This window comes from Python bivittatus, unplaced genomic scaffold (genome assembly GCF_059951505.1).
Source record: "Python bivittatus isolate LINGU-HERP-01145 unplaced genomic scaffold, Pbiv_v1 ctg000610_np1212, whole genome shotgun sequence".
Taxonomy (NCBI): domain Eukaryota; kingdom Metazoa; phylum Chordata; class Lepidosauria; order Squamata; family Pythonidae; genus Python; species Python bivittatus.
In genome coordinates this window covers 19711185-19724668 of record NW_028277088.1, presented here as the reverse complement: position 1 = coordinate 19724668, position 13484 = coordinate 19711185, and the positions used below count along the sequence as shown (strand labels likewise).

Below are 13484 nucleotides of genomic sequence, written 5' to 3'. Positions count from 1 at the left end.
AATGAATGAATGAATGAATGAATGAATGAATGAATGAATAAATAGGATTTTAGAACAAGCATTAGAACTGTGAAGTGATTACAAAGAGTCCTTATTGGGGAAAATGTAATTTGAAACCAACTGAGTTCAGAATTGGATCTAAGCATCAAAACACACTAATAAAGCTAAGTGGTTAGAATTGCAAAGTTGCTCTCAAAAATCTCTTGGAGATTTTTCTTCTCTTTTTTTATTTTGCCAATGGGATAAGAATTTCACTAGAAGAATTGATCAAGTTTCAGATTTAACTCCCTCCTTCCCAATTGTCTTGCATCTGTATACACTACATTGTCTTTACCACAAGTGTTTAGCTTGCAGCTTACCAGCACCCTATCTGAAAACTTCCGTAGTATTTTAAGAGCAAAATGCATACCTTAAGATATAAAATAATAGGCCTTCAGACCTACCCTTTATGGCACTGTTTCTCAATCTTGGTAACTTTAAGACGTGTGGACTTCAGCTCCCAGAATTCTCCAGCCAGCAACTTAAAGTTACCAAGATTGAGAAACACTGTTTTATGGTGCTATTTCAGAGCTTTTCTGTTCGTTGAAAGGTAAGAAAAGTCTGATGTGCTTTCTCCTCATCAACAGAGGGCGCTATTAGATTAAAAAAAAATCTCAATGTTATTCCTCCCTCTACTGAAGAAGGAAAAAAAATGTCATGCAGATTATTTTTTGGAGAATGTTGCTATTATCAACACTCCCTTAAGGACCCCCCCCCCAGTAAAATGAAATTTAAAATAAAAACGTATATACAACTAAAAATTAAAAATATCTAAAATTAAAATAAGTATGGGGGAAAAATGGCCCTGCCCAAGTTTGGAATGCACGATACATAAAGCTTGCTATAGCTTTCAAATTCACATAAGTTATTTGTTCCTCATTACCTTTGACCCATGCATAGGCTGTGCCCAGCATCCAAAAGTGGCATGAGCAAAGAACTCCTTTTCCATCTTGTTGCCTAGAAGGCTCAGTGTGAGGTCTTTGAAGACATCTTTGAAAGCTTTTCCAGTTTGTCTTCCTGTCCATGTATGTGCAGCTAACACTTCTGCTGGGATTGCCATAGTGGCTCTGAATGCACATACAGACTCCATATAGCCTCACTGAGACTTTTGGGAAGAGATGGATATCTAAATGGCTACCTTGCCCATGACTATGTACTCTGCACAACCTTAGTATGTGATCTGTTAATATTCATGAAGTACCCTGACTATAAAGATTCCTTGAAGATTGTTTGTTTCAGGTTGTTTTCAGAATCCATTGACTTCTTGTATCCCTTCCTATGCCATAGCCAGTGGCAGCATCTTCCTTTGAAGAAGAGATTTCATCCAATGATGGAGGCTCAGTATGCTTCTATGGAGGCTTTTATGCTACCCTCTATAGGACATAATGACCAATGACAGATACTCCTATGTGGGTCATCTTATATAGTAACCAGAAACAGAAAAACACATTTCTTTTGAGACAATAAAGGAAGAGTTCCAGAAAGATTGCTCCAGTTATGATACCAATGACTCTACTTGGCTTTCTTGCTATACTTAAACACTGTAGGGTGACTGCGTTTTTATGATGAGGAAGCCTGAAAAGCTTGCAGGATATTGGAGAGATGAACGCTGTTTTGTTGAGAAAAGCTTTATCTGCCAAAAAAACACTGGTAAGTTTTTAGAAATCTTGGAGAATAATTCAATTTCAGAGAATAAGACATGTAATTCAGATTGTCTTCTACAGCTCAATATCAGTTTTCTAGGCCAAAGAGAAAACGACATTGTCACCTTAAAGTATACTAATGGGTACAAAACAGTTGTATAAAAAACATGGCAGCAAATATAACTGCTTTAAGAATGGAAAAGTCCTCTTTTTCTGCTGAAAGAAAACAAGGCCTTTCTAGCAGCCATCTCCAATCTCCATCTATTTATCTACTGGGGGCCCAACATAAATCTTTATGAAGCTAGGTAGGCAATTGATCAAAATTGCATATACTCCCCAGCTTTACTTTCTACAAGGCAAAGAGCTAGTGGCAAGGTCTTGAGGAGGAGACCTGGAACTGTGAGTATTGCTGCCGTTTAATGACTGATAGGCAAAAAATCTGTTCCATCTCCTCATCTTTGCCACCACCAAGAGAAATACACCAGCTTTTGAAACTAACCAGTCAACCTGCAAGTAGGATGGTTTTACAGCATGCAGGGCAGAAATAATATGAAAGAGGCTTGGTATGAAGAAACCTGGAGGGAGAGGAATTGGTAGAAAAGTATATCCCTAGGAAAACATCCCAGGAGAAGCAATATGAAATGTCCCAGTATTGAAAGTATGCAGGAATAGGCAAGTCATTAAGGGGGGAAAGGGAAAGAGGAAAAAACAGCACTGGGACACAAACATTTAGAATGTTTCTTCCCTGATCAGGGGTGTCTGCAAAGTATGGTCAAAAAAGTCAAGATGATCAAAGCACCACCTGTTCTTTATACACATCACATTAAAAATCCCATACCCCTTTATGAGATTGATGGGGTGCCAGGCTTTCCATTGCCAAGAGGAAACAATAGTATGGAATGAACTATTATTAGTTAGTGTTGTTGAACTGAGATTGTAAGTTTCAGAAAGAGGGTTAAGAAAAACTTGTGTGAATAAACAGATTTGGGCCAATTAAGTCTGTGACAAGCCAGATATGTTAACCAAGAAACTGTCTAAACACCAAATATCTGAAGTTCAAAATAAAGGCTTTTGGTAGTATTGAGTCACTTATTTGGCCAAAAGGCCAAATGTATTCTCCAAAGAGAGGTTCTATCCTGCTATCGTATTAGAGATTTAGTGAAGCAAGAAGTCAATCAGATTGTTTTTGAAACCAATAGCTAGACTGAAATTTCATATAGCACTAATATTTGAGTTTATATTTTTACTGACATTTGATGGATGTCTCATGAATTCACATATTTGGGGCTACCAAATATATACATTTAATATTATACCTCAAAAGGGTCTCCTTAAAGTGGCTCACTGTACTTTATATTTTATTTGTTCAATGTGTTCTTGATTTTTTTATATCAAGCTTGATCATGGCATGGAACTGGGAGAATATTCTAAGAAAAAATAGGAATTAAATATTAAGGGTCATTTTTAGGACTGTGTGCAATCTTGACTGACATATACTTTTACTTTCTTTTAATAGGTCCATTACCTTACTCTGAAACAACTGTTCCAGCTTCTGGCTATATCACTTATGGGAATAGCAGCTATTCTATTATTAGTCCCAAAATGACATGGGAAGAAGCAAGGAAGAAATGTGAGTCCGAACATTCAAAACTTGCCAGCATTGTAGATCCCTACACAGAATCATTCATATGGCTACAAGTGCTCAAATATAAGGAGCCTGTATGGACTGGACTAAGCAGCAAAGTGGTAAGGACATAATCTATATTCACAATGAAGTCCTATATTCACAATGGCATAGTTAGAAAATATCATCACATAGATGATGAATGCAAGAACAGGACTTTGTAAGAAAGCAGAATGAGTACAGGTAGTCCTTGTTTAGCGACCACAACTGGGACCAGCAACTTGGTCATTAAGCGAAGCGGTTGCTAAGTGAAACCACGACTGTGTTTACGATCTTACTTCAGCTTACCTTTGCTTTACAGACCTGTGAGGTCATAAATGCATAGATCGGTCGTAAAATTACTTTTTCATCACTGTTATAACTGTGAATGGTCACTAAAAAAGGCAGTCATGAAATGAAGACTACCTTGTCTGGATATTACACATATGTGACAATTTTCCAAATGGACCTTAAAGACTAAATGCTTTCATAGAATTTCTAACAGTTAATGAGGAGAACACGAGATCTAACTGGGAATGAAAAAGGGGTACAGGTAGTTCTCGCTTAATGACAATTCATTCAGCGACTGTTTGAAGATATGATGGTGCTGAATGAATGGTAGTTACAGCTGTTCCTTGAAGTTCTGGCCGTTGCAGTGTCCCTGCAATCAAAATTTGGGCACTTGGCAGCCTACCCACATTTAGGACCACAGTGTGCACTTCAACTCCCCACACCCATCTATCTCCCACCCCTGCCCTTTTGGCTGCCCTGCACTCCACCACCCCCGCTGCCTACCCTGCTACTGCCCCCAGGAGACCTTTGCTGTCTTCTTCCTCTTGCTGATGATGAGGCAAACCTGGCCGCAACACTGTGTGAGGCCTCCATGATGACCTCACGAAGGGTCAGCAGGTGTCTCGGCCGGGCATGCCTCATCAGCAACAGGAGGAAGAAGACAGCAAAGGTCAGTTGGGGCTGGCGGGGGGGGGGGGGCAGCAGGGATAGGCAGCGGCAGTGGTGGACTGCAGGGTGGCCAAAAGGGCAGAGATGGAAGGAGAGAGGTGGGTGGGGGGAATTGAAGCAGAGGCGAGTGAGGCAGGGTAGAAGAAATATGAGATCATTGCCTAATGATGGTGCAGTCCTCACCTAATGACTGCAACTGGGACTACTGGAACTGCTGCTGCTAAGTGGTGTGGTCACATGATGTTTTGCCTGATGACTGCCTCACTTAGCAATGGAAAGTCCAGTCCCAATTAGGGTCATTAAGCGAGGACTGCCTGTAGTGGAATTAAAGGAATAAAACTTTTTCTTGCATTTCCTGTAATTATTCTCTTATGCATTTTGCTTTTAGAGTGATGCTGTGTACAAGTGGGTAAGTAATTGGAGACTAGTGTACACTAACTGGGCTGCTGAAGAACCGAAGCATAAAATAGCCTGTGTCTACTTAGACATTGATGGTTATTGGAAAACGGGAAATTGCAGTGAAAAGTACTTCTCTGTTTGCGAGAAATATTATGGTAAGCAAAATAATATGTCTATTTTAATAGAGTTTGCATTTTAATTTTAATTTCAGTTAGTCCCTCATTACTTAAAAGTGGCAAACTACATCAACAAAATATATAAGCTAAATTTTTAAAAACAATAATATTTAATAAGTTTCAAACAGAAAACGACAAATTATTTAGTTTATATCTTACTATATTATTGCATTGTAGTTATTGCTTATACTGCTTATGATTATTACTATTATTAATTTTTTTAGTGGCTAGTTGCTAATGTATCTGTTTTTTTAAATAAAGAAACCTATTTGTTTCATAACAGGTATAGTGCCAACTGAGATTCCACAATTGCCAGGAAGATGCCCACCTTCCAAAGATAGCCAATCATCCTGGATTCCTTTTAGGGGTCATTGCTATAAATTTTACCCTTTAAGGAAATCTTGGCCTCAAGCATCCCTGACATGTGCTCAATTAGGTTAGTATCATTTTGAGCCACATAATAATAACCATTAATTTTCTGTGCTCAGGAAAATCTTGCTAGTGTCTACATTTACAGTACTTTGGAATAAACAAATCTGTGTCAAATTCAGCCAGCAATCCTAACTTTTAACATATTATATTCTACCCTACAAAGTTGTTGAAAGAACAGAATGAGAATGTAGGAAGGTGCCATATAGAATGTGTATAACATAAAGAGAAATAAACACCTTTATATTTTTCATGTTCACTATAAATAAATACTAAAAGGAAGGTTTCAACTGAGTGACATAGTTCATCACACAGAAACTTACTTTCATTTTCATGATACAAGGCTAGAATGGGAGGAGCATTCATCACCGGATCCATTCCTTGAAGTCACACAGCAGCTGTAGTTATTTGAGATTTGGTATGGTTGATTAAGGCCCCTCTGAAGTCTTATGGATATGTGTGGACATGCCTCGAAGACATTTGCACATGATAGCTCAGAAAGCAAAGTGGCAGTGGCTTATCTTACTAGCTGACCTGGTAGAAATATCTTCTGGGCATGTTCACATACACCCAGTTCAACTCAAGAGGACCTTGATACAGCTGTGCTGAGCCTTCAAGCATCTTCTGATCAGCTTCAGGGAGTGAATCCAGAGAGATGCTTTTCAGAGTGTGCCTGGGTATCCTATTTTTCATTTATTATTTGCCATCACCTTCTTCTGTTTCCATAGCTAATGACACATGCACCTACCAAATTGCATAAGAATGAATTCATTTTAATATCTTCTTTCTTATAGGAGATAGCATAGGAGATAGCATTTATGATACTGGAAAGCAATAATTCTTTCCTTTGGAAGCTTTTTTTTTTAAAAGAAAAAACACCTTATAAATATAGAATATTTTAAAATATAAGCTACTTTGGAAGACTTGATAATTTGATCTGTCCTTTAGATTCTTTTGGGTGGGACCTCTCAAATACTGTGGAGAATTTGGAAGAGAAGCAGTTTGTCTTTCCATATATTGTGCAAAATACTATTTTTGCAGAATGTTTGCTTAAATTACCAAATTTAACTTTTTGTATCATTATACTCAAAGAATAAGCTGCAATTGTGTTTCACCATAAACATATTAAGCAATACAAATCTAATACTTGTTTGAAACAGAAGGCAATATGCTTCTTTAAGGCATTCAAACCTGAAATTGTTGCTTGCGCTGGGCAGTGAATCATTGGTCTTGCCTTGTGAAGTGACCCCCATTTTTGGGGAAGAACCTTTTAATGAGCTTCTTCAACTCATCTCATGTTTCATAGGTGGCACCTTGACTTCGATTGAAGATTCAGCTGAATTACATTTTTTAAAGGAACGAATGGAACTTCTTGAATCTACAGAGTTTTGGATAGGATTGTACCACAATGTGGATGGTAATTATTTAACCAATATTTATCTATACAGCTGTATGCCTAATAATAATAATAATAATAATAATAATAATAATAATAATAATCCCTTTCCATTTCTCTCAAAACAAAGTAAATTGGTAATGCAGATTTTCCCCAGATCTTTTAAAGAGATACGGTAAACACTCTTATCTATTTGTCTTCATAATTTTTCCTCATATACAAAGACTTTCTTTGTCACATCTACATAATGTAGATGTTAACATACATTCAAATAATAATGATACAAATAAAATAATACAGATTTTCTGATGTTATGTAAAGTTGCTTAATGCAGCTATTTAAAATATAAAATAAATATGTCAGATTTTTGTGAATGAATTATAAAAAATTTAATGTAAAACAGTTTCATAAATAAGAAAAGAACTGAGTTTTAAAAGGACTACATGAAGAACTTTTTACAAAATAACTTTCTAGAAGAAATTTCAGATATGAGAAATGTGTAATACATGTATTAAGAAAAGGAAAAAAATTAACAATAATTAGAAAAGGCTCCTGTAAGGGAACTTTTTGGTAATCAATGGCTTTGACCATGAGCTTTGTGAGTTCAAAAATTGCACCTGGAAGTCAGGTGGCTTTTAAACTGTGTGGTGCTGTGACTTCCTAAAATTATAAATCAATTTAAAACCTACCAATATATTGCTTTCTACACAAGAAATCACCAGTTAGTATAGCCCAAATAAAGTGTGTGGGCGGGGGGGGGGTAAATGTGTCACGATGTCTCAATACAAACTCCATGTGGAGTTTGTACATGCATCATAATGTCACTCATAAGTATTACGGGTGGAGCTTATATCATTATATCACAATGATATAACATCACATTCCCCTAATCATGGCTTGCACCCTGCTATTAAATTTAAGACCCTACCAAAAAGAAAGGTTTGATTTGCATGGGGAAACAGACAAAAATATTGTGAATATTTATTTTCCATGCTTTGTCAACCAAGGGCAGCTTAAATCAATCCTGCAGATTTCCTTCTTTTTATTAACTGTGAGTGCAAGTATAGAGAAGCACAAAGATGGCCTTGGAAAAGATAGTGGTGACCGTTAACAAAACATGAGTTTTGGAAAAACAAAAAAGCATGAGAAAGAAACTAAGGTTTGACCCGTCCTGACTTTTTTTGGTGTAAGAAAGTAGGAAGAGGAAACAATTATAATTGTCTATATCAATAAAGCAAAGTTCTAATATTTATGGTGTCTGTTTCCTGACCTGCCTTACCTTGAAGGGCTGAAAGTAAGCAACACACTCATAGAATCTACATTCCAAAAACAAGCAAGACCAAGACTGCACACACACAGCTCTACCAGCCCTGTGGCTCAAATAACAAAATGGAAAGTTTTGTTATTTGTTATTTGAGGGGCAATTGGTCGGGCTGTCTATCAGGGAGAGCAGTGTCAGAACAGGAATAAAATAGCAAATATAGAAAAAGAGGGCTAAGACACCAGGCTAGAAACTGGGAGACCATGAGTTCTAGTCCCACCTTAGGCACGAAGCCAGCTCTATCTCTCAGGCCTAGGAAGGAGGCAATGGCAAAACACTTCTGAAAAACCTTGCTAAAAAACTGCAGGGACTTGTCCAGGCAGTCGCCAGGAGTCAAGACTGATTCGAAGGCACACATCCACCCACCCCCAAAAATGGAAAAAATGCTACATACTGTAGCTACAACACTGCATAATATTTTCATGAATACCATGTTGGGAGGTATGATGATGGTGATAATCGTAACATTGATTAAAATAATATGAAATTATTACTAACTAATGAGGATACAATGAAGATGACAGAGAAAACAGAAAATACAAATTAATTTACTCATTCTCTTTGAGATGCATAAACTTTCTTCATGGAAACCCTGACCTACAGAGGAAGTTTTCATGAGCAGAAAAACATTAGGATTCTGCTTACATTATTAGTGAATTCAGCAATCTGGTACAATAAAGGGGATTGCTTGTATTTTGTTTTTTAATCAGATGAAAAAAACACCTAATAAAGATGTTAATCCAATAGAAGAGAATATATGTAGCTCAGGGTTGAACTATGGAGTCCTCGGTGCTCTCTGAACTTGGTTGTTTGCTTGCAGATATTTCATTACCCAACTAGGTAACATCATCAGTGTGAGTGTTTATACGTTTTTCTTAATCATTATGCCATACATTTGTTTTGTCATTAGGAGAATGGATATGGCAAGATAAAAGTAAAGTAGCTTTTGTCAACTGGAATGAAGAACAGTTCTCAAATGATCACAGAGAATATAGTAGTGAAGAGAGCAATGAGCACCTTCTTGACCGCTGCTTTTTCATGAACAGTATTTCTGGAGAATGGTTCAAGGCATCCTGTGGAAATTATCCACCGAGAGGATTTATTTGTAAAAGAAACAAAAGTAAGCCTTATTACTATTATCAACATAATGTTAGATTGAAAGTAATAACTGTGTGCTGAATAGACATTAAATTATGCAGTATCCTAAAATTGGTCCCTCTATTTTCTGCCTAGATGGGTATTCCTTGGAATTTTTCTTACCATGTCATTATCTGCTCACTTTTTAAATATATCCAAGGATATTTGAAGTTTTCCTGTGTTTCTAATTTCTTGATGGAGAGGTTTTTCTACTTACATACTTTAAAAGACTTCATCTTGACCTATCCTTATTGCCTTTTGTTGTTGTTCTCAGTGTTCTTATGACAGTCTTTCTAGACTGTTAATCATAATTTATCTGCTGTAAAGCACAAGTCATCTTTCTTTCTCCCCCTCCCTCCCTCCCTCCCTCCCTTCTTCTTTCTTCCTCTCCTCTCCACTCCTCTCCTCTCCTCTCCTCTCCTCTCCTCTCCTCTCCTCTCCTCTCCTCTCCTCTCCTCATTTTTCTCTTCTCTTCTCTTCTCTTATCTTATCTTATCTTATCCTATCCTATCCTCTTATCTTATCTTATCTTATTTTTCTCCTCAGTTTCTGTTTCAAATAAAGCATTATCTGAAATAATAGGAGTAAAAATAGAATCAATAGCAAAGTATATTGATTTTTGCTATCATTGATTGAATGACATATTTTAATATAAATAATTAATTATATTATTAGCAATTGATAAAGGTTTAATAAGCAAAGCTTCCCTCATTTGCTGCCCCCTAATTATTATGTCAACTGTTTTATGGTATGAATGAATTGATTTTTTATGTCACAGGACACAGAATTCAATAAACTGAATATCAACAGCCAAGGATGATGCTACCTAAAGTTTATTTCATAACATTTTAGACAAATATCTGAAGTAGGAAACGTTGAATTCCTTTGTATCTATTATTACTTCTGAAATTTTGTATTTCTAATTGGCTACTCTAGATATAAATTTTGTATTTACTCTAGTTGGCTAAAATATTACTTTCACTTTTTGTATCTTAAACCATTCCCAATAGATACTTTAAACACAGTCAAGAAAATCTCATTAAGCTAATGAATACCCTGATGAACTCAGATGGATAACCAAACAATATCACCTTTTAATGGAAACTGAGAAAAATCTTTTCAGTCATTGTCCTAAGGTGTATAATTCTTTCTTCTGAACTTGTAAAGGTTCACTGTAAAAATACACTGTGAATCAGAGAATTCGTTTTTTTAAATTGCCATGCATATTTGTTACCTTAGTGTTTGTTACCTTCATTGTTACCTTAGTGGTGTGCAGTAATGCATATACAGTAATTACATACTGAAAATATTTTTGTCAATTTTCTAGTTATTGAAGAACCAATTATAAAGCCTACAGAAAAATCAGGTAAGAATGTTATTTTAAAAGTTCAATAATAAATTTTCCATAGCTCTGAGCTGAAAATTCTAATATATAGCTCAAATGTAGAGGAACACATTTTTGTAGATTAAAAGAATTTGGATGACAGCAGAATTTCTTAAGAGATGTTGTGAAGACTTACTTTGGCTACAATAAGTTGTTACGTTACAATAGCTAAGTTTTGTTTTATATAATTTTTCCTTTATTAATGGGATGGAAACCATGTAGATCCTTGAGGTGGCTGCCAGTTGCCTTTTTCCTTTTTTTCTCAGAATGGACCCAAAATAATATTATTCTAGAGATCCTTGAGAGGAATTTGGCAGCGGCAACCCAAATAAAACAGTCATATTTTTAAAGACTCGTCCTCAAATCACCTTACCTTTATACATTTGGGAAAAAATAAAATGGCAGCATGTCTAACATACTCTGTTGCAGTGTAGAAAGAGAGAGAGAAGAGTTATTTATAAAAATAATAAAGATGGGATTTAAAAAAATCTTTTAAAAATCTAAAAATCTAAAAAAAGGAAAAAAAATTAAAAAATAAGCCTGCCAAAGGTGTATAAAATCTCACTGAATCTCTTGAGAAATTTTGTTCCCCGCACTGTCGAAGTCTAAAATGGTATTCCTAACCACCCTGCCATAGATGAGATCACGTGGATGATCTCATTATATTTACATGTTATGAAGCCAAGTCTGGAAAATCCCCCTTCTTCAGTGGATGTTATTAAATAATTATGATTTTCTGTTCCCAAATAAATAATTATCATAAGTGATAGTGATAGCAATTTATAATTGTATTTGCTGTAGAAGAACTCATATTTCTAACATCAAGCTTCATATCGAAAGACTGTGAATTCAGTTCTTATCTTCAATAGGCGACACACATCAGTTTTCTCTGGAATCTGGGACATTAATGGAGCAGGGGATTACAGTCACTTGCTTATACTGAGTTACCATTCACAAACTTTTGCGGTTGGTGGTTGACTCTAGTTAGTGCTGCCTTTATTAGACTTCTAGATGGGGATGCAATCTCTCTTGGCTTCTTTCTTACTTAAAGAACATTAAGTCAGAGTTTTGTTATAATATACATGCACTCAGTGCTTTTTCTTCCCTCTGATATTTTAGAACAGAAAAAAAAGGCACCTGTATCAGTGCATGGCACAGTTGTGATGGTACTTATCCCAGTTATCTTCATACTCATTGGAGGAATCGCAGCCTATACTTTCTATAGAAGAAGAAACAGACCACAACAAGTCTCTGCTGGATTTGACAATTCTTTGTATAGTGACAATGTGGTTATCCTTCATAATGACTCACAATCTCTCATAGACAACAAAGAATTAAATTAACAAATATTACTGGCATATTACCTGAGGATAAGGCCCATTGGACACAATACAAGGTGGTGAATTGCACTGTTAATAAATTCTTTAAAATATTTGGAAAATATTAGACCCTATCAACAATATGTATTGTCCAGACCCATGATATGAAAAGTATTGAATATATTACAGTTACTGAGTGAAAACATATTCTGTACAGTATATTTTCAAATTAAAGATTTTTTTTTAAAAAAAAATAAGGATCATCTTTTAATACACTGGCAAGCGAGGGGCTGTGAGAATTCAGTAGACTGTTTAGGTTTAAGTTTACCTTATTACAATTTTCAAAAAAGGAGATATAGAAGAGGTTCTTTTGCACACTGCATAGACAATATACAAAAGTTATTTCTTTATTGAAGATCCTCGACTACAGTAAATGGTAAACAGTTCATTAAATCAGTTCTGATTCCTTTAGTTGCCCCATCAGACCTAACTTTATGTGAGGTTTCAAAATCAAAAATTCTGCCACCTAAACCAGTGTTTGAGGTATGAAATCACAAGTTACTACCACTCAACTAGTGTTTCCTGTGTATGGAATCAAAAGCCCCTATCTCTTGAACAAGTGTTTAAATGATCTCTCTCTTTCTCTTCTGTCTGCTTAACAAATTACTAAGAACAGTTCACCTCAATGCCCAGATAACGCCTTCTGCTGCCTCACAGACAGCCGCACCTCCATTTAAGTTCTTGCTGGCCACATGCGTTCCCTCCATCCGCTACTCAAAGTGCAGCAGGAGTGATGCTCTTTTCTAGAGACTATCCCAGAGAAGCAGCCCCTGCTTTTTGTTCCTGGACTCCGAATGTTCTGCCTGGCCCTGATGCACCCAATCTCAAACATTTCAGGATAATATTCCTTCCTGGATTTTATCACTAGGACAGAAGCATGTGCATGGGAGTCCTGGATTCATGATCACCCTGTTCATGCTTGCAGCCTTGCATAAAGCTAAAATTCTAGTGAGTAGCAGTTACTGGTGTTTACAGAGCCTGCTGGGTGATCTTGGGCCAGTCACTTTCTCGCAGCCCTAGGAGTCAAACCATTTCTGAAAAACCTTGCCAAGAAAACTGCAGGGACTTGTCCAGGCAGTTTCTGAGAATCAGACAGGATTGGAAATGCATGAAGGAAACCATGTTGCAATTTTCAAATAAGTCTGAATTCCAAAGAGTAACTGTATTCCAGTTCAAATAGTACTGAGACTAGAATAGGAATAGGCAACCAGATAGCCTATTTTTTTTACTATAACTTGTAGAATCCTTGCCATTCACCATGAAACTTCAGCTGATTAGAGTTGTTCAAGAAATCTGTAGGATAGCAAGTTGTTTGTCCCTGGTCTCGAAGTCCACATTTGGGGAGTACTGACTAGTTGGTAAAAATTAAGGCCCCCTATGAGTTGAGCTCAACTCCTGATGACTTCATGGATACACCCATATAATTTTCTTGGCACTAGTAATGAAGTGGTTTACCACTGTCATCATATGAGATACTTTTCTCCTTCATAGTCTAGCCTAAAGCCCTCAAATTCCTTGGAGGTCTTTTATCTAAGTACTAATCAGGGGTGACCTTGTG

The 13484-nt window shown here is 36.4% G+C and overlaps 1 protein-coding gene across 1 annotated transcript in view; it reads left to right on the top strand.

Annotated features, from left to right (window-relative positions):
* LOC103048825 (macrophage mannose receptor 1-like) overlaps window positions 1-12074 on the top strand; it is a 48943-nt gene extending 36869 nt beyond the window's left edge. The window contains exons 23-30 of the mRNA XM_025177683.2: window positions 1587-1689; window positions 3199-3428; window positions 4694-4859; window positions 5164-5316; window positions 6616-6726; window positions 8937-9146; window positions 10491-10529; window positions 11667-12074. Coding sequence (XP_025033451.1) covers window positions 1587-1689; window positions 3199-3428; window positions 4694-4859; window positions 5164-5316; window positions 6616-6726; window positions 8937-9146; window positions 10491-10529; window positions 11667-11890 — 1236 coding nt within the window. The 3' untranslated portion in view covers window positions 11891-12074. The remainder of the gene's footprint in view (window positions 1-1586; window positions 1690-3198; window positions 3429-4693; window positions 4860-5163; window positions 5317-6615; window positions 6727-8936; window positions 9147-10490; window positions 10530-11666) is intronic.
* Window positions 12075-13484: the final 1410 nt, after the last annotated feature.